This window comes from Aulonocara sp. 'chitande type north' Nkhata Bay, linkage group LG4, assembly GCF_057382095.1.
Source record: "Aulonocara sp. 'chitande type north' Nkhata Bay isolate Kocher_YH1m ecotype deep benthic linkage group LG4, A_spYH_male_GT1.1, whole genome shotgun sequence".
Classification (NCBI taxonomy): domain Eukaryota; kingdom Metazoa; phylum Chordata; class Actinopteri; order Cichliformes; family Cichlidae; genus Aulonocara; species Aulonocara sp. 'chitande type north' Nkhata Bay.
In genome coordinates this window covers 37,640,667-37,660,502 of record NC_141347.1, presented here as the reverse complement: position 1 = coordinate 37,660,502, position 19,836 = coordinate 37,640,667, and the positions used below count along the sequence as shown (strand labels likewise).

The 19,836-nt window shown below is 46.4% G+C and overlaps 2 protein-coding genes across 5 annotated transcripts in view; both read left to right on the top strand.

The window, feature by feature from the left end:
* The window catches only part of LOC147333299 (serine/threonine-protein kinase WNK4-like), a 31,220-nt gene extending 20,281 nt beyond the window's left edge, over positions 1–10,939 (top strand). For 2 of the 3 annotated variants that reach the window (XM_086290384.1, XM_086290382.1), the window contains 8 exons: positions 509–551; positions 631–728; positions 877–925; positions 1,849–2,296; positions 4,725–4,915; positions 5,040–5,134; positions 10,251–10,284; positions 10,700–10,939. In XM_086290384.1, coding sequence (XP_086146510.1) covers positions 509–551; positions 631–728; positions 877–925; positions 1,849–2,296; positions 4,725–4,915; positions 5,040–5,134; positions 10,251–10,284; positions 10,700–10,710 — 969 coding nt within the window. In that variant the 3' untranslated portion in view covers positions 10,711–10,939. Of the gene's footprint in view, positions 1–508; positions 552–630; positions 729–876; positions 926–1,848; positions 2,297–4,724; positions 4,916–5,039; positions 5,135–8,208; positions 8,747–10,250; positions 10,285–10,699 lie in introns of those variants that run through there. The other variant, XM_086290383.1, reaches the window with a different exon arrangement.
* LOC147333298 (uncharacterized) lies at positions 10,256–12,344 on the top strand. Of its 2 annotated transcripts, XM_086290386.1 has the most exons (3): positions 10,256–10,284; positions 10,700–10,768; positions 10,896–12,344. In XM_086290386.1, exons 2-3 carry the CDS (start codon positions 10,746–10,748, stop codon positions 11,740–11,742), a joined length of 870 nt encoding a protein of 289 aa, XP_086146512.1. In that variant the 5' UTR covers positions 10,256–10,284; positions 10,700–10,745; the 3' UTR covers positions 11,743–12,344. The 2 variants fall into 2 exon arrangements, with proteins under 2 accessions (XP_086146512.1, XP_086146511.1); XM_086290385.1 differs by lacking the exon at positions 10,256–10,284 and having other exon boundaries at positions 10,316–10,768.
* Positions 12,345–19,836: the final 7,492 nt, after the last annotated feature.

The window sequence follows — 19,836 nt, the reverse complement described above, 5'->3', positions numbered from 1 at the left end:
GCACACTGTTTATGTTAACTTCATGTTAGACAGCCACTGTGCAGCAGACTCACCTGTTCATCCTGCACTAACCTGCAGCCTTTAAATAACAGTCAGTCTGTTTAGCAGCAGCTTTATGAACAAACATCATGTGACACGTACAGATTTAACAACACTTCCATGTGAGCTTTAAACGAGCATCCTTCCTGTGACTCTAAGCTCTCTGCTTCCTCTCCTCCTTTCTTATCTGTCTCCATCTCTGAGTGAACGTAGCTCTCTGTCTTTTCTGTCCCTGTCAAATAAGCAGCTGGACTTTAGCGGCAGCACACTGTGGGACAAACTGCACACACACAGTTTGTGTGTTTGCTGGTGTTTGTTGAGTTCATAGAAACACTGCAGGTAATCTGTGTTTACTGGTTTCTGAGGCAGTGAGGCAGTAGTGAGGTCAGCAGTCATAAATGTCGACCTGCAGACGAACGATGAATCTGCTGGAACACAAAAACCTGAAACATGCTGTCATTGCTTTCAGTCTCCAGTCCAGCAGAAGCTCAGCTCAGCTCCGCCCCTTCATGGTGAGTACTTATGAGGTCACAAAGTGCCATCAGACCACACTGAACCTGAAACCTGATGTTTTATGTAACTGGTCCTCAGGTTCAGTGACTGCCTCTGCTCCCAGCTTGACCAGTGCTCCCAGTCACAGAGGAGAGCTCCGTCACTCGTCCCCTCCTCAGTCGACTCTGAACAAAAAAGTACGAGACTGTTTCTGTCAGTCAGACGCTTCGTTTAAGACGGGATTTTGTGCTGTTTGATGGTGTTTATGGTTTCATTTTTCATGTGTGAACGACATGCATAACCACAGACATCAGAGTAAAGTAACGTGTTCTTCCTCCTGCCCAGCTCCTCCCGCCTGATTCTCCTTCACCCAGACTGTCGCCCATACACGAAGGTATGAACCACCTCTGTTCAAGAAACAGGCAAATATTCAGACAGCATCATCTGCATACAGAGACACTCGCAGGTCATTATCACTGAAATGATTTCATAATCGTAACAACAACATCACGCTCCGTCTGCATGGGTGTTAAAAATAAAGGATCATTTACTTTGAGCTGCATCCTTTCCACATTATTCCACTGCACATCTGTACTGTGAGCACAGCTGTGTGCTGCCCCCGTGCTTTCAGAGAGGACAAAGTCCAGGGTTTCCGACGATGAACTGAGGGGCTGCACACGATTCGATCTGAAGTCCGAGAATAAAAATATGGAGACGAGCAGACACTTCATCCCACCAAGAATAACTGCACAGATGAAATTACCTGTAAATGCTTCACTCAGGATGATGTTGGTGGTCTTCATCGCTTTCTGATCTTCTACTTACTGCAAACATGAAAGAAAAAAATCCCAGATATGAGCCATAAATACCAATATTTAATGGTCGTACTTGCAGGAACCGAGGGAAACGCGGTTTAGTATCTTTCCACAGACGCCACTGCAGCAAAACTTTTCTTTACACACAGGAGGTTTTACTGCAGTGTTGTTAGCCTCCAGAGGCGAAATCCACAGCAAAGTCCACTTCAGAGTGTTGGGTGGAGGCTTCAAAGGGTTCTAATGTAAATCTGATTTCTAAAGAGCGTAAAAGAGATGTGTCCAGATTCTCTCCTTGTGCTTTGAACGCCACACTAACATGTAGAGGAACTGTGAGATCTGACTGGCTAGTTTAGAGGCGGAGCTTAGACTCTGACCAATAAAATGCTAACAGTTAAAAAGATGCGTTTTAACAGCTTTTTAAATAAAAAAAAAATCATCCATACCGGCACACCTGATGAGTCTTGAGCTGCCTTTCACTCTTCTTCTTCTCTCATTTCTGCAGCGGAGAAACCTTCTGCTTTCACCGTTGGTCGTTTCCAGGTCACGCCCTCTAAACATGGTCAGGCTGCCACCCAGCGGGAGCAACGGTCCATCAGTCAGGCCACGCCCACTGCTCACTCCCCGCCTCCTCCCAGGAAGAACCAATCAGAGAGTGACACGGAAAGCAGCACAGAAAGCAGCGGATCAGAGAGCAGCATCAGCACAGTGACCCTCGCCCCAGTTATTAACAAGAACGCCAACCCGGGAGGTCAGGAGGAGAGGAGCAGCAGAGAGGAGGAGGGCACCCAGAAAAGGAGGGAGGAGGAGGAGAGGAAGAGGAGAGGAGGCCGCAGGCTGAACGTCAGTCTGTGGGAGGGGACAGCACGGAGTCGCTCTGCGACCTACAGCTCTGACGATTCTGACAGAGAGAATGGAGAGATGTGGGAGGAGCTACAGCAACTACGAGAAAGGTGATTGGTAAATCTTCTTTTAATGAATGAATGAATTTGTTTTTCATTTGTGGTTCATGATTCTGCTGATCTGGATGTTTAGTCATTGAAACATGAACGAGTCGATAAGTACTCCTTACTTTTATTTACCAACATACAAACACACCGCAGTGTTTCTGGTTCTCCATGGTTACCATTTATCCATCCATCCATCTTCATCCGCTTTATCCGAGGCTGGGTCGCGGGGGCAGCAGCCTAAGCAAAGAGGCCCAGACCTCCCTCTCCCCAGCCACCTCCTCCAGCTTATCCGGGGGAACACCAAGGCGTTCCCAGGCCAGCCGAGAGATATAATCTCTCCAGCGTGTCCTGGGTCTGCCCCGGGGCCTCCTCCCAGTGGGACATGCCCCGAACACCTCACCCAGGAGGCGCCCAGGGGGCATCCTTGTCAGATGCCCGAACCACCTCAGCTGGCTCCTTTCGATGTGGAGCAGCAGCGGCTCTACTCTGAGCCCCTCCCAGATGGCCGAACTTCTCACCCTATCTCTAAGGGAGAGGCCAGCCAGCCTTCGGAGGAAGCTCATTTCTGCCGCTTGTATCCGCGATCTCGTTCTTTCGGTCACTACCCACAGCTCGTGGCCATAGGTGAGGGTAGGGACATAGATCGACCGGTAAATTGAGAGCTTCGCTTTTACACTCAGCTCCCTCTTCACCACGACGGACCGGTGCAGCGTCCGCATTACTGCAGCTGCAGCCCCAATCCGTCTGTCGATCTCCGGCTCCCTTCTCCCATCACTCGCGAACAAGACCCCGAGATACTTGAACTCCTCCACTTGGGGCAGGAACTCATTCCCGACCCGGAGTGGGCACTCCACCCTTTTCCGGCTGAGAACCATGGCCTCAGATTTGGAGGTGCTGATCCTCATTCCCGCTGCTTCACACTCGGCTGCGAACCGCTCCAGTGTGAGCTGGAGGCCCTCACCCGATGAAGCCAACAGAACCACATCATCTGCAAAAATCAGAGATGAGATTCTGAGGCCACCAAAGCGAAAGCCCTCCGCCACTTGGCTGCACCTAGAAATCCTGTCCATAAAAATTATGAACAGAATCGGAGACAAAGGGCAGCCCTGGCGGAGCCCATCACCCACCGGGAACGAGTCCGACTTATTGCCGGCAATGCGAACCAAGCTCTTGCAACGGTTGTATAGGGATCGAATGGCCCGTAGCAATGGGCCAGACACCCCATACTCCCGCAACACCTCCCACAGGACACCCCGAGGGACACGGTCGAATGCCTTCTCCAAGTCCGCAAAACACATGTAGACTGGTTGGGCAAACTCCCATGCACCCTCAAGTATCCTCGAGAGGATAAAGAGCTGGTCCAGTGTTCCGCGACCAGGACGAAAACCACATTGTTCCTCCTGTATCCGAGGTTCGACTAGCGGACGAACTCTCCTTTCCAGCACCCTGGCATAGACTTTCCCAGGGAGGCTGAGGAGTGTGATTCCCCTGTAGTTGGAACACACCCTCCGGTCCCCCTTCTTAAAGATGGGGACCACCACCCAGGTCTGCCAGTCCACAGGTACTGCCCCTGATCTCCACGCAACATTGCAGAGGCGTGTCAACAAGGACAGCCCTACAACGTCCAGAGCCTTCAGGAACTCGGGGCGGACCTCGTCCACACCAGGGGCTCTGCCACCAAGGAGTTGTTTAACTGCCTCAGTGACCTCGCCCCCGGAAATTGGCGGGTTATTCCCCTCATCCCCAGACTCTGCTTTTCCCCTCATCCCCAGACTCTGCTTCCTCCTCGGAAGACGTGTCAGATTAAGGAGGTCCTCGAAGTATTCCTTCCACCGCCTGACTATTTTCTCAGTCGACGTAAGCAGCGCTCCGCCAGCACTATACACAGTGCAGGTAGAGCACCGCTTTCCCCTCCTGAGACGCCTGACGGTTTGCCAGAATCTCTTCGAGGCGGTCCGAAAGTCTTTTTCCATGGCCTCTCCGAACTCCTCCCACACCCGAGTTTTTGCTTCAGCCACTGCCCGAGCCGCATTCCGCTTGGCCTGTCGATACCTGTCGGCTGCCTCCGGAGTCCCACAGGCTAACCAAGCCCGATAGGACTCCTTCTTCAGCCTGGTGGCTCCCTTCACCTCTGGGGTTACCATTTATTCCATTATTATTATTATTCCATCACTACAAATGCAGTGACGTTACTTGGCCAGCAGGTGTCACCATCCTTCATACGGTGACTCATATTTCAACATTGAAACTTAAAAGTGAGTCAGAAAGGGCTCTTTCCGGTTGACTCGTTGCTACATGGACGTCGTTCGCCAGGTTCAGTGTTACAGAAAGAAATAAGACAAATGGTGTCCAGTCTGTCTCCAACACACATCTGCTTTATCGTTCTTTATGTCTCCTGAGTCCTTTTCTAACTCCTCCTTCTTTCTCCCAGACACCTGATGGAGGTGCAGAACCTGCAGGTCAGTCAGAAGCAAGAGATCGAGGAGCTGTACCGGAGGAAGGGGAAAGTCCTGCCCCCTGGAATCGTTCCTCCCGCCGCCATGTTGAACAGCCGGCAGCGGCGCCTCTCCATGTCTGGAAACAATCCCTCCTCTCGCAGGCTGGATATGCTGCCCCCTGCAGGTGGGAGGACTCCTGGCAGCCTGCAGAATAACAGACTAATGGAAGTCATTTAATACTGAATCATCTGTGTGTGTGTGTGTGTGTGTGTGTGTGTGTGTGTGTGTGTGTGTGTGTGTGTGTGTAGGTATCATGAGGAGAACCTCGATCAGCAGCAGCAGCAGTGGATCTCAGGAGAGAGCAGGGAAAGGCGTGACCTTTGCCCCCGAGCACGGCGGCATGGTGAGTGTTTGAGACAGTCAGGAAGAGTTCAGTAAATCTGGACTTTAGTTTTTAGTCTTTAAAACTTTACCATCAGGCTCAAGTCACATCTGGAGCTTCGTGTCTTATTTTCACTCTCATGAAGTCGGTTATGAGCAGCTGACTGTTGTCCTTACGTAACACTTTGTTCCCACACACACATTCATACAAACACCTCTAACCTGACTGTATCACTCTGACGGATTCATCGGCACAACTTGGTTCAGTATCTTTCCACGTCCTGAGCCACAGACGCCACTGCAGCAAAACACTTCTTTACACACAGGAAGTTTTACTGCAGTGTTGTTAGCCTCCAGAGGCGAAATCCACAGACCAGCAGAGTCCACTTCAGAGTGTTGGGTGGAGGCTTCAACGTAAATCTGATTCCTGAAGAACGTAAAAGAGATGTGTCCAGATTCTCTCCTTGTGCTTTGAACGCCACACTAACATGTAGAGGAACTGTGAGCTCTGACTGGCTGGTTTAGAGGCGGAGCTTAGACTCTGACCAATAAAATGCTAACAGTTAAAAAGACGCGTTTTAACAGCTTTTCTTAAAAATAATCATCATCCATACCGGCTTACCTGATGAGTGTTCATCAGCAGGAAGAAGAGAAAATATCACAGAAGAAGAGCAAACGCAGAGAAGGATCACATGGTGTCTGAAGGACCAATCAGAGTGAATGTGGTCATCTTTGTCCGCATTAACGATGGTTCTGTTTATGTGGACGGCGTGTTTTCAGTGAGAAACGTTTCCTTTTTTTTTTTTTTTTTTTTTTTCGCCTGTCCCATTTGGTTCTTTAGCCATCAGAATTGTTGTCTGAAGACCAACAAGGATACCCAATGGATTTACTTTGCCAAATGGATCATCGTGGCATTGCCGTATTGGTCCATTTGGTCGATCTTTGTTTTTATTATTTATTATATTTTATTTTCAGATGTTACAGACGGGACAGACATGAGTGAGAGATAGGAAAGGGAGAAAGAAAGAGGAAGGAAAGGAAAAACAGAAGGGGAGAGGGACAGTGAGAAAGAGGGGGAGAAAAAAAATCTCCTGGATCACCTGTTGAGAGAAGAATAGAAAACAAGCAAAAAAAGACAAAAAAAACCAAAAAACAAAGCAACATACTAAACACAACACCATCGCATTAATCTAGCTAAGTGTAAACAGCAGTAAATACTAAATATTCAATGTTGTTGTGCAGCACGCAGGACAGATGTGCTTCGAAGTAGCAGCCAAGAAAGGTGTAATTTGGGTCTACGAGCAGTGAACACTTGTGTGCATACCTGTGTGGATCAGCGCGCTTGTATTCCAAAGGTTTCTCCATGTAACGATCTGCTAGAGGGTGTGGGGGGGCCACAGCCCCGTCCTCCAGGGTGTGAAGCAGGTATGGAGGAGATCAAAACTCCAGACATCCAGAGGCCCCCAGAACACAAGAGACCAAGGAAGACCAACAGAGGGGCAGCTGCGCCACTGTCCCAGAAAGAGCTGAGGAGAGTCCCAGATGAGGGCTCACTCAGCAGCCGCGGAGCAGAAGCCAGGGGGAGTTGCAGTGACGCGCCCGTGAGCTCCGCCGGCCGCCAGCCGTGCCTGAGTGACCGAGCCCCAGGCCGAGAGGCCGGGGGCACCCCACCCCCGAAGGGGCCCGAGCGAGCCCCAGGCTCCAGGCCCCGATAAGCGGCCGCCAAGGAGTGAGCCGGTGTGTACCCGGACGCCCACCCCCAGACACAAAGAACCACCAACGCACCGACACCTGAGGGAGTCCGCCACCGGCAGGGGAAGTGGTGGTAGGGGGAGATAGGCCTCCAAACCTTGGAGGGCCTGAGATGTCCCCAGAGAGGTGGCGTCTGATACCCAACCTGACATATAGACACAGACATACAGGCACACACAGATACAAACATCCATTCCCACCCTCATGCTCTCATATGCACTTACTCCACACTCAACCAACGTGGAGACAGACATAAAGAGACGCTGTACACACGATCACACTCCCCAAGCGTACTCTACAAACCGGGTCTAGGTACCCCCGCCCCTGGAGGGGGGAACTGCACCCAGACCCAGGTGGTGTTTCCCTTTTCCCTGCGGTGGGGAGAGGCAGACCACCCTGACTCCGCAGCAGCAGGGAGGCCCCACACTCCAGACCGCAGTCGGACGGCCAACTCCACCTAGCCCCCCCGCTCTAGCAGGCCGCAGAGAATGGGGGTGGGAGAAGACTCCAAACCTCCCTCCACCCGCTCATTGTAATGTTGATGCATGTGTGTTCTAAGGTGCAATTAAAACCCAGGAGGGCATGGAGCTACCTGCCAGAGAGCAGCAGGTAAGCGCATGGTCCCTCCTGCTGGCCCTCAATGTCTACGTGTATTTAACACTGAGAGGTGGGCAACGACGTCAGGGGTGAGGTATACACCCTGATGGTAATTTGGACTCCGTGATTGTGCCCACCCCCAAGATCCTATATGTATGTGTAATGAGAGTGTGAGTAATGTGAATGTCTAAGTTGTGGGATAAAATTGAGGCAGAGGCAGCCAGAAGGGGACAGAGGGGGGGGTAGCCTCCTCTGCACCCTGGTGACATACCCCTACTCCAAGGCCCTGCATGTGTGGGTGGTTGTGGTGGAGCGGGAAGAGGGAGGCAGCTGGAGATGGGGAGGGAAGGAAGGGAGGGGCAAGTGACCCCTCCCTGGGGCCAGCTCCCCCGCTGACCCCAGTAGGCACTCCCACACTCCGCGACCCGCCAGGGAAAGGGGGCCCAGGCCCATCCAGACCGGGGCCCAGTGCAGTGAGAAACGTTTCCATCTCTGAACCGAGGAGACAGCCTCCACCTGTCACCATCTCACAGTGCAGCCTTTCTTCAGCTCGTAGCCATTGATCAGTGATCAACACGATTAATGATCAATGATGGTGGAACTGACAGCCTGTTGTTAGTCAGCGGTGCTACTTTCATCGTTATGTAAACATGTCAGTCAGCTGATGATGACAAGGAAACATTTCTCACTGAAAACGTTACGTTCATGACCATCACATTTAACTGACCTTTGACCTTTGTCTTCCAGTGAGTGAGGAGCTGCTGAAGATGAGAAGATGATCACGGTGATGATGAAGAGTAATCCGCAGTGCAATACTTTAATGTCTCGTAGTTTGAAGTGAACCTCTCAGCACTTTAGGAAGAAAGGTTGAACCTCAGAGGTCAAAGGTCATCAGACAACAAGCTGCAGCTGTTCGGCTTCAAAGAGAAGCTGAGGGTCAAGTGATGAGCTGCGCCCACAAACATGAGATTATAGAATCTGCTGCAAACCTTTTAAACTTTATGAGTTTTGTTGTGATGAGTGTGGAAACTTTTCTGACCTCCACTGCCGCTCGTGTAGTCGAGGACGAGCCGAGGACGGTCTGTGTGTCTGGACGACCATGTGCCTTATCTATCATCATGTAGAGATGAATCCGTGTGAGACGCCGTCTCCGAGATTAAACGCGTGGACACATGAAGAGATGAAATTATGAATTTTAACAGTTTTGTTTTTTTGCTCCAGTTTAGAAAGTTTGTCCAGATTTTCCTCCTCATATTTGTCTTAAATAAAGTTTCCTGTCTGACGATGTGCTGATGTTTTTCTTTTCAAACTGAAAGGTCAGAGTGACGTCGTTACAGTGAAGTAATCAGCTGATTTCCAGCTGTTTGGGTCAGCAGGATTCCTGCATCAGAGATGCTGAGATGAGAAACTCGCTCTGCCTGCTGATCCAGGTTAGAGCAGCTGCAGTGACACCTGGTGGTGGTGGGAGGTCATGACCTCTGTGTCTTGACATGACTCTTATGTCAACCTGAGCTGTGCTTGCAGAGGTGCTATGAACCAAAGACATACAAATTTTTTACTAATGAAGCAGACCCACAGACCTGCAAATCATTTACAGCTGTTCCAAAATAATAAATGATACAATAATAAAAAGGAGCCAGCTGAGGTGGTTCGGGCATCTGACAAGGATGCCCCCTGGGCGCCTCCTGGGTGAGGTGTTCGGGGCATATCCCACCGGGAGGAGGCCCCGGGGCAGACCCAGGACACGCTGGAGAGATTATATCTCTCGGCTGGCCTGGGAACGCCTTGGTGTTCCCCCGATAAGCTGGAGGAGGTGGCTGGGGAGAGGGAGGTCTGGGCTCTTCTGCTTAGGCTGCTGCCCCCGCGACCCGGCCCCGGATAAAGCAGATGAAGAAGATGGATGGATGGAATATAATAATAAAAATGAATAAATACAAAGGTCAGGCTTGAGGGCGACGTCTCACCTTTTTTTATTGCTCCTCATAAAACAGGACATGGAGACGATAGCTGATTGCTTCATGTTTTTTAAAACCTTTTAAAAACAGAAATGAAAAGAAAGAATAAAGATGTAATTCAGTTTTATTTATACAGCATCAAATCACAACAACAGTTGCCTCAAAGTGCTTTATACTATGAGGTAGATCCTACAATAATACATACAGAGAAAAATCCAACAATCATATGACCCCCTATGAGCAGCACTTTGGCGACAGCAGGAAGGAAAAACTCCCTTTTAACAGGAAGAAACCTCCGGCAGAACCAGGCTCAGGGAGGGGCGGGGCCATCTGCTGAGCCAGTGGTTGTTGTAAACAAACTTATAGCAGCATCTGTACATCATGTTTTTAAATCCATAACAGAAGTCTGTATTTCTCACAGCCAAAGCAGAAAACAAAGAACCACATGAAACAGAAATAAGATGGAGCAAACAGGTGTGGGTTCATCAGAACGGTGTGGGCCCAAGGTTGGAGCCACTGACACCTGTGGCTGTGGGAGGGGCTATTAAATGATGGGCAGATGTAACCCATAAGGTCACGTTGGTGTAGAGGCCCGACTTCGTGTTCATGAATGTGACGGCAGCTCTGAGGTCCTGCTGATCTCATCGTGTTAAAACTCTGAGTCATGTTTTTACTTTTGGTATCACATTTGGGGATTCCCCACTCAGTTTTTACTTTCATTTGGTACCTGTCCAGGTACTTTACCATACTTCAGCCAATCAGAGACCTGCAGCATAGTGGCGTGCCTTGACCAAAGGTCTATTCTATTCTATTCTATTCTATTCTATTCTACAGACTGCACAGGGTCAGAGCAGACGTTTTGGAGCAGGTAAGCAGATATTTTGTCTTTCTGAAAAGTTCCTTTGTTAGTTTGTCCACATGATGAGCAGGCTGGTCCATCACTGGACATTCATACATTATGGTGTAAATGTCATCAACATTTTTACCAGCCGTTGAGAGCAGGTGATGCACATGAAGTATGAATACAAACAGCAGCTAGTTGTTGTTGGGATTTTATTGAGGTTTGAATCAGACAAACAAACGACGTCTATGACGCAGCAACGTTCTTCGGTCAGTTTGAGGACACCGGTGTGCAAAGAGTGTTTGTTGCCTAGCAACGAAATTATCTTTAACTGAACTCTGATCATTTTCACTGCAAACTTTTTAAAATACTGAAGATAAACCAAGAGTCTATATTTATTTAGCTGAGATCTGACCAACATGATGTCGATTTTTAACCACAGCAAGCGCCTGAAGGACAACGCTAAAGACAGTCAAGCTTCTGAGGAGATGGACAGAGACGAGGAACTGGAGTAAGTCTGGAAGCAAAGAGTGAAATGAAACGAGGAGATTTTGGCTTTATTTTGTTTCGGGATCCATCTGTGGACAGATTAAATGTTTGTTGTGCTTAAAATGTTTTTTCCATAATTCCTGTTTCAGAAGATTGTTTCAGAGGTTACGCGTATTTAAACACTACAGAGCAGACAGACTGAGCAGCTGTGATGAAAGGCAAAGGCTGACAAAGCTGGCAATGAGAAGCTGCACAGATGAAGTCGTCCTGCAGTGGCTGAGAAAAAACTCAGAGTCTGACGCCTTCAGCAAACTCACAGACGTGTTTGACTTCCTGAAGAAACGCATTGATGAGGAGGAGAAGAAGAACCACAGCGATGATGTTCACATCACCTTTATGGCTCATGGATCAATCGGAGACTTCATGATCCCAGCCAGCTGTTACCTGCCTCTGCCCACCATCACTGACGTGCTCCTGTATTCTCCCTGGAACTGCGTCACTTCTGGTTTAGCGTACGGTATCGCTACAGGAAAACTGAGGCCTCAGCACAGAGTTTTTTACTGTAACGATAAAGAAAGCTGTACAGTTTCTGATGACAAACATCGACCTGTGAACCTGCCAGATCACTGGAACTCACTGAAGAAAGCTGGAGCACAGATGGTCCCAAACATCACGGTTAGCCCTCTTCGAGATGATGATGGAGTGTGGAAAAGCTTTGAGTCTCTCTCAGCTAAACACGGCCCACCAGGAAGGAACCGCATCGTCATCCCGTTCATCCTCCCAGGACGGGAATATGAAAGCGTCCCGTTCTCTGTGGTGACCTTGGCTCTGTCCCTGGTGCTCCTCTCCTCCAGGTTTAAAGCCACTCTTCACTTCTCTGGTTGTCTCAGTGATCGCTCTACTGGAGCGAAATTTGACAGGAAGTATCTTCAGGAGCAGTACGCCTGCACCATCGACAACAGCAGGATGAAATGTTCACCTGAAGCTTTCAGATGATGATACGTGCTGCTTGTGTTAGACATGTTTGTGGACATTTTAGTGTAAAGATGAAGATGAAATGATAAAAGTAATTTTTCTATATTTGAGGCTCAGCTTCATGATGAAGGGACTTGAATCATCATTTAGAAATGTTCCAGCACCAGGTTTAAACTGACGTCTTCATTCAGTGTATCAGAAGCATATTTGGGTTTAAAGTGGTTCAGACACCTGTTCATAATCTGCTAACTTCTGTGGAGGTTATTAATATAAACAGACTCACCTGTTCTCGCTGCTCACAGGTGACGTGATACTGATTTATGTACATCAGGTTACATTGCACTGCGTGTTATACTTGTATAACTATGCATGTGACGAATAGAGAATCTTGAATCTTGTATTATGTAATATTTGGGTCTTTTATTGCTTCATGTGAGGGTTTAAATTCTGTACCAGAACAAAAAGTTCTGAGCCACAGCTTTCTAACTCTGAACCGTCTGTCACGTACCAAACATAGAAGTAACACAAGTCTACAAGTTGTACGTCTGTATTTTCATGCCTGCAGACTCGGTAATTATTTCTGATCTTTTGTTATTGTAAACCATGAAAATGTGAAGATGATGTTGTTTAAATGAAGAAGAACAGGATGAAAACCTGAAGCTGCTCATTAAAAACAATATCGTTTATATAAAATGTGCCTCGATCACTGGAAGAACATGTTGATGGCAGATACATGGAGCTCCACAAGTGGCGGCTTTAAGAAATCCCAGCAGTGTTTGAAACAAAGACTCTACAGATCAAACCCATGAAGTTTATAGTAGTTACATGTCAATAAATGCTGAGTGAACAACACACACGTGCATACACACAAAAACAGAGTTGCAATGCCACCAGGAGCAGGTTGTGCTTCAGTATCTTCCTCAAAGACATCTCCACTTGAGGAGTGATAGAGGACTGCAAACCCTACTGACGGCCCGGCCTGAGCCTCGTCTGATGCATTCAGATGTGAAGATGTGGTTACGCATCAGTAAAGAAGCATTATGTAGGAATCATTAAATCAGGTGACTTACAGGAATCGGGATCTGTGTCATGGTCCAAACAGACACGTGACATGAACGTGATAAACTCACACAGCTGCTGTTGCTGAAGGCGTTCCTGTAAATGGTTTGGAAATCACCCCTGTGACTCCAGCAGTGCATGCCGTAGTTTCTCTTTCACTTGGTGACGCTCCAGGTGTTTCCCTCGTGCTACGTCAGACTGAGCCGGCCAATCAGATGAAGGATGCAGTTCATAAAGATCCTCCAAAGCTAGTACAATGAGATCTTCTGTTTAGTGGCCTCTCTGACTCTGCATTCTCTAAATCGTTATGATGATGATGATGTCATCATTAAGATGTAATGGCCCTTTCCCATTGGTATCTACTTGGAAAGACTCGGTGCGGTTTTCAGTGTTTTCCATTAGGTCATAGTACCGGGTACCAGGTACTTTTTAGCACCTTCTCGGCCAGGCTTCCAAGCGATCCGAGCAGGTACTAAAATGTGACGTTGTCATACTGCATGAAACCGATTGGCTGGTCAGTAGTGCCACTCGATGAGTCATGAGACCATCTCATTTACAAAAATCAAAACTATGTTCGCTTTGATGTCCACCTTTGTTATCGTTGCATAATAATCACGTCCCGGGACATGTTGCTATGACAACTAGCTCACACACTGGGTTGTAACGGAAAACTAGTCGTGGCCAGTTGATCCAAGTAGCCCCCTAAATAGAAAGGGGGCTTAGTCACTGAGCTCATTCCTGAATGATGGCCTCATCAGTGGACTGAGCTCTACTGTCAGCAGGTTATTGATGTGCTGATGTCAACTTGACGAGCCACAGAAGAGTAACGAATTACAGAATCATGTTTTCATTTCATTCCTAAATTAATTTTTCATCATTTTCACAAATATTAATTATGCACCAATTTTCTGAATGTTGTCCTTGTCAAGAGACGTGGGACAGAGAGAGATCGTCCCCCGGCCACCCCCGTCATCACATTTAGCAGGAAAAAGGTCTAAACATCCAACTTTATGCATTAAAAAGGATCAGAACCAGCAACAGAACCACATCATCCGCGAAAAGCAGAGACCACCCAACTGAAAGCCTTCCACACTTGGCTACACCTAGAAATTCTGTCCATAAAAAGTTATGAACAGAAACGGTGACAAAGGGCAGCCCTGGTAGAGCCCACCCACCGGGAACGCGTTCAACTTATTGCCGGCTGTGCGGACCAAGCTCTTGCAACGGTTGTATAAGGATTGAATGTCCTGTTGCAATGGGCCAGACAGCCCATACTCCTGAAGCACACTGTATCCGATGTTCGACTAATGGACGGACTCTCCTCTCCAGCACCCTGTCATAGACCTTCCCAGGGAGGCGGAGGAGTGTGATTCCCCTGTACTTGGAACACACCCTTCGTAAAGATGGGGACCACCACCCCGGTCTGCTAATACAGAGGTAACGCCCCTGATCTCCACGCAGCATTGTAGAGGCGTGTCAACCAAGAAAGCTCTTCAACATCCAGAGCCTTCAGAAACTCAGGGAAAACCTCATCCACCCCAGGGGCTCTGCCACCAAGGCCTCGTTTAACTGCCTCAGTGACAACAATGTATCAATGAAATCTAATTAAAGTAAAGTTGCATAAACTGAATGAAACATGAGGTTGAGTATGTGACTGAATGCCATGGTCCAGGGTGTTTCCCAGTGTTTTGTGTTTGACTTATGTTTTCTGATTATTGGTACCCCTCAACAAATATAAATACAGATACAAATACCGGCTGCTTTGCACATCTCTACCTTCAACTGATTCGATTTTACATTATTGATCTTGACGTATTGTGACAGCTTGTGTACACTGCATGAGGAGGGTGTTAAAGTGTCTTGTGCTGTAGCGAGGCCAGAAGGATCAGGACATGAGAATGTGCTAACGAGTCCTGTCTCAGTCACTTAACGACAGTGTTGGTCAAGTTACTAGAAAAAAGTAATCAGTAACTAATTACTGATTACTTCCCCCAAAAAGTAATCCCTTTACTTTACTGATTACTTATTTTCAAAAGTAATTAATTACTTAGTTACTTAGTCACTTAGTTACTTTTAAAAACACGATTTACAACCTGAGTAGGTGATAAAGCGATAGATCTTTCAGCCCAATTCTACTTTTTCTACATAATCCATCATACAACATGTAATCAAATGGAAAAGTCTCTTTTTAAAACTTGTTTTATTAGTTTTAATCTTTTAACTTTATGCATCAAGCAAAAATGTAATTATCTGCAACATTCTCTGACTGGAAGAAATTAGTTTAACATTTAAACCTATTTTCTGCACATTCCAGCTCATAAAATAAAATATTTTTTGTGTTTACACTCAGTCTTTCAAATAGATGCAAGTAAAACACAGCAGAAAATAAATAAAGTCAAAGACTCAGCGGTCCTGTTGCTCTATTTTCACCTGTAAAGCAGGAGTGGGGTAGGCGGAGGTTTACCCTGGTGCAGGTGTGCAGCGGTCAGTGGAAGAATCCGCGAGTTTCTCTGTGAGTTTCCCATCACGTCGTAGCCACTCGGTGCTTGTTGGAAGTTTAGGGGTTTTTTTTCGCTGTAAAAAGAAGTTTTCTTCCCACGCACAGCGGACACTAATGTTTTTGTCACTTTTTATGGAATCAAACTCAAAGTAAGGTCAGTGCTTCCACGCTTTAAACGCTGCACGCTCATACTCTCTCTGCACTCGATATATGATCCATTGTTGATCTGCACACAGCTGTTGTCACAAACGTCGCACTCGCTTACGTCACTGTCATGAGACATTCTCAAAAAATCACGGTTTTAGTAACACAGTAACGCAGCGTTCCTACGGGAAAGTAACGGTAATCTAATTACCGTTTTTGCAATAGTAATCCCTTACTTTACTCGTTACTTGAAAAAAGTAATCAGATTACAGTAACGCGTAATCGGATTACAGTAACGCTACTGCCCATCTCTGCTTAACGATGATGGGGGGGGGGGGGGGGGCTGATTCAACACACGAATGGCCCGAGGATAAAAACTCCTCTTGAGCCTCTCTGTTCTTGTTCGGATGGTGTGGAACCTTCTGCCTGATCTCAGAAGCTGGAACAGCTCGTTGCTGGGATGGGACGGGTCCTTCAAAATCGGAGTGCTCTAGTCCAGCATCTCCTGACGTAAATGTCCTGTAGGGACGGGAGAGCAGTCCTGCGGCAACGTTTTGCCGTACGGATCACTCTCTGAAGAGCTTTTTTATCCTTGACACAGCTGTTCCCATACCAGGATGTGATGTTCTGTGTGAGGATGCTCTCCACAGCGCCTGCATAGAAAGTCCTGAGGATCACTGGAGAGACCCTGAACTTCCTATATAGCATGATCAATTGTATCAAACGCCTTTTTACAGTCTATAAAAACTAGAGATGGACCGATCCGATATTACGTATCGGTATCGGTCCGATACTGACCTAAATTACTGGATCGGATATCGGAGAAAAATAAAAAATGTAATCCGATCCATTAAATATCACGAAAGCATCTCACAAAACTTGCAACGCGCCGTAACTCACCTCAGAACGTTAGCACGTCGGAGCAGTATGCATCACGTGATAGAGCAGCTGTGGCATGCGGGACCTGTCGGTGGTCTGGATAGCATTTGGAGCTTCGCTAGCAACCCGGCATTTCATCTCCGACAAAGTTATCCCCGAGAGAAGTAAAGCAAGTGTGTAAGTCCATCTCTGAATGTTTGTAAAGCATTCCTGCGTTAAGCTTAACAAGCGACTGCCTCTCGCTCTCCGGCTGCTACTTCAATCATGAAACTGCTTAATGATCAGCTGATCGGCTTTTCTGTCTCTTGTTTGTTTTTGGCCCACTTTGCACCAGAAAGAGGAAACCAGCGGCTGAACAACAGCAGCACGTTTAAGCTTGATCAGCTGTTGTTAGAATGTATTTAATATTACTTTCTACACCAGGATCTTTTTCTACGTAGCTGACGCTGGTAACTGTGCAGGGGCGGATCTAACAAAGTTTAGCCAGGGGGGCCGATAGGGCATGAACAGGGAAAAGGGGGCACAAAGACATACTTTTCTTTCTTATTCTCATTTAAAATGTCGAGCTTTTAATAAATAATTATCTGACACCCAAAGTTTTAATTTGATGTAAAATGAATAGAAGTCAATTACTGTATATAGTGACTATTAAGTCTAATATATACCCTAGTAAGCTATAGTACTTTTTCCTTTGGGAAGGTACCATCTGTGCAGTCTGCAATTTTGTTGAAGAAAGATGTTGAATCTATTTAATATTTCTTGAAAAATAATTGATTTCTGTGCATTTTTTTCACACTGCATCAAATTAAGGTTGATTACGTCGATTAAGCATCATGAGGTGGAGCGTGAGGGGTGGTTCCCTATTTTTTATTTATTTATTTTTGTTGTTGCTGGGAGTTGGAACCCTATTAGTTAGGTTGCTTAATATTTATGCTAAGTACTCTTTAAAATACCAGAATAGGGAGGATGGTGTAGGTTTGAGTTTATTAGATTGATCAGTATTGCTGAACTATGAAATATTTTTTTGCATACAGGTATAACAGAATAGCTTTAGTGTAGTTGTTGTTTTAAACTTGAGTATGAACTTGCAGACTTGCAAAATGCAGCAAGATATTTAAAAAACAGTTTTATTGATTAAAAAACACTATATCGGATTCATATCGGTATCGGCAGATATCCAAATTTATGATATCGGTATCGGACATAAAAAAGTGGTATCGTGCCATCTCTAATAAAAACACCAACAGTACATTCCTTGTTATCTATTGCAGTAGATATCCCTTCTAGATATCCCATCACTGCCATCAACGTGGGCCTTTTCGCTCTAAAGCCATATTGGTTATCACATAGGAGATTATGCTTCTCAATATATTTATCAAGTCTATTAACAAATAACTTTTCTAAAATGCGAAAGGTTGCGCTATATATTCTATAGCATTTTTAACTAATATCATGTCAATGCCCAAACAGTCAGTGGACTTTTTATTTTTAAATGTTTTAACAATGTTTCTCTATGGCTCACAGCACCAGTAAACGTGGAGGACACTTTCTGATGTTTATTTACATCGTTTTTATTTCTTGACTCTGGAATTTAATTGCTAAATTAAAGCCAACATGTACAAAGAAATCATTAAATTCATTCATGGCATGCTTTAAGCTTTAAGCTTTAAGCTTTAAGTTGTAATGAAAGAAAGTACTGAAACCATTTTACAAAAAGCCTCCTTGCTCATAAAACACATTGGGCGACCGTGGCTCAGGGGGTTGGGAATCGCATCTGTAACTGGAAGGTCGCCGGTTCGATCCCTGGGCTCTCTGTCCTGGTCGTTGTGTCCTTGGGCAAGACACTTTACCCTACTTGCCTACTGGTGTTGGCCAAAGGGGCCGATGGCGCGATATGGCAGCCTCGCCTCTGTCAGTCTGCCCCAGGGCAGCTGTGGCTACAACTGTAGCTGCCTCCACCAGTGTGTGAATGTGAGAGTGAATGAATAGTGGCATTGTAAAGCGCTTTGGGTGCCTTGAAAAGCGCTATATAAATCCAATCCATCCATTATTACAGTACTGGGTGAGTTACACCAATTAAAGTCCTACTTACTGTGTTTTCAAGTTAAATCTATATTTGAATAAGCTGCTGAACAACATTGTATCCATCCATCCATCCACCTTCTTCCGCTTATCCAGGGCCGTATTGTGTTAATACAGTATGTCAAAATAAAAAAAAACCCTGTAAATTCAGGCAGGTGAGGTTGTGCTGAAAAGAATGACACAAACAAGGCAAAGATAAACAGTTTTTAAAGGTGAAACATAGAGTAAAATTAAAAGTAGTCGAAAACGGCCAATCATTCCCCAGACGGTTAAATCCTATGGATTCAGAATGGGATGTGATATCTGTGTGAAGGCAGATGAACAAATGTACTTGACTGAAGGACATATCCAGGTGAAAAAAGACCCCTCTCAGTGTTCCTGGACACCAACATAACACCATCCACAGTGAGCATCGTCTTCAGCTCTCCAGACTGACCTTGCTGTGGGTGGAATAATCTGTGCTGCTAAAACAAGCAGTTTGTAGCAGCACAGAATACAAGCACAGAAAAACTCAACGTCAGCAGTTTTACTTCTGCTGGACTTGTGAGGCTCTCTAAAGAAAGCAGAAGTCATACTGCAGAGACACGGCACACAGAGCAGCACTGAAACAACAGAAATCAGTTTCTATGACCAAAGAAAGTTTTTGATGTGAAATCTTTGTTGCCTTTGCTGTGAGTTTAATTGTGAGTCACCCTGCACCGTGTCACGGAGGTGGCTGCTCCTCCCTGATCCTGATTCTGATGAGGTCCTTAAAAGTAAACTGGAACAAGTGTGGACCCAGCAGGACCTTCAGTGGAGAACCTGGGCAACCAACCAAGATCCTTACCAAGGACCAGACTGTCAGCTGCTAGCACCAATAATAGAGCACACTCATAATCTCACATATTTGTGGTACATTAGTGATCTGATGGCTGTGTATAGAACAAAGCAGCATCTACAGGTTTGGGCATCATGAACATTGATTCAAATACTTTTCTTGTGGAGTGCCGATGCTTTCCTGGTGTCTGCCCCTCTCTCTGGGTGAGTGTGGGAAAATGATTTGTTATTTCTGGTTTGAATTTGAACGTTAGCTTCCTTCACTCCCTCTGGTTTTATGAATGAAACCCAGTCAGTGAGAAACGTCTGCAGCCAGCGAGGCAGCACTGAACTGCTCGCTACGACGTCACACACACTCCTGCAGGTGTGTGTGGAAGCAGGAAGGCTCGGTGTTTAAAAGGACAAAACGGTGAATGTCTGTATAACTGTTGGGTTATTATGACACGAAGCACTCACACAGCAGCTCATGATGCTGAATAATTGCAGCTGCTTCTCAGAAACAACCACAGCAGCACGATCAGTGTCCTAATAACTGATCATTGAATGCAGTATAAACAAACTCAGCATCTTTGGAATCAGAAAGGATTCATCCAGGAGCGAGCAGCAAAATTTAAAGACACCAAGAAGGTTCCAAA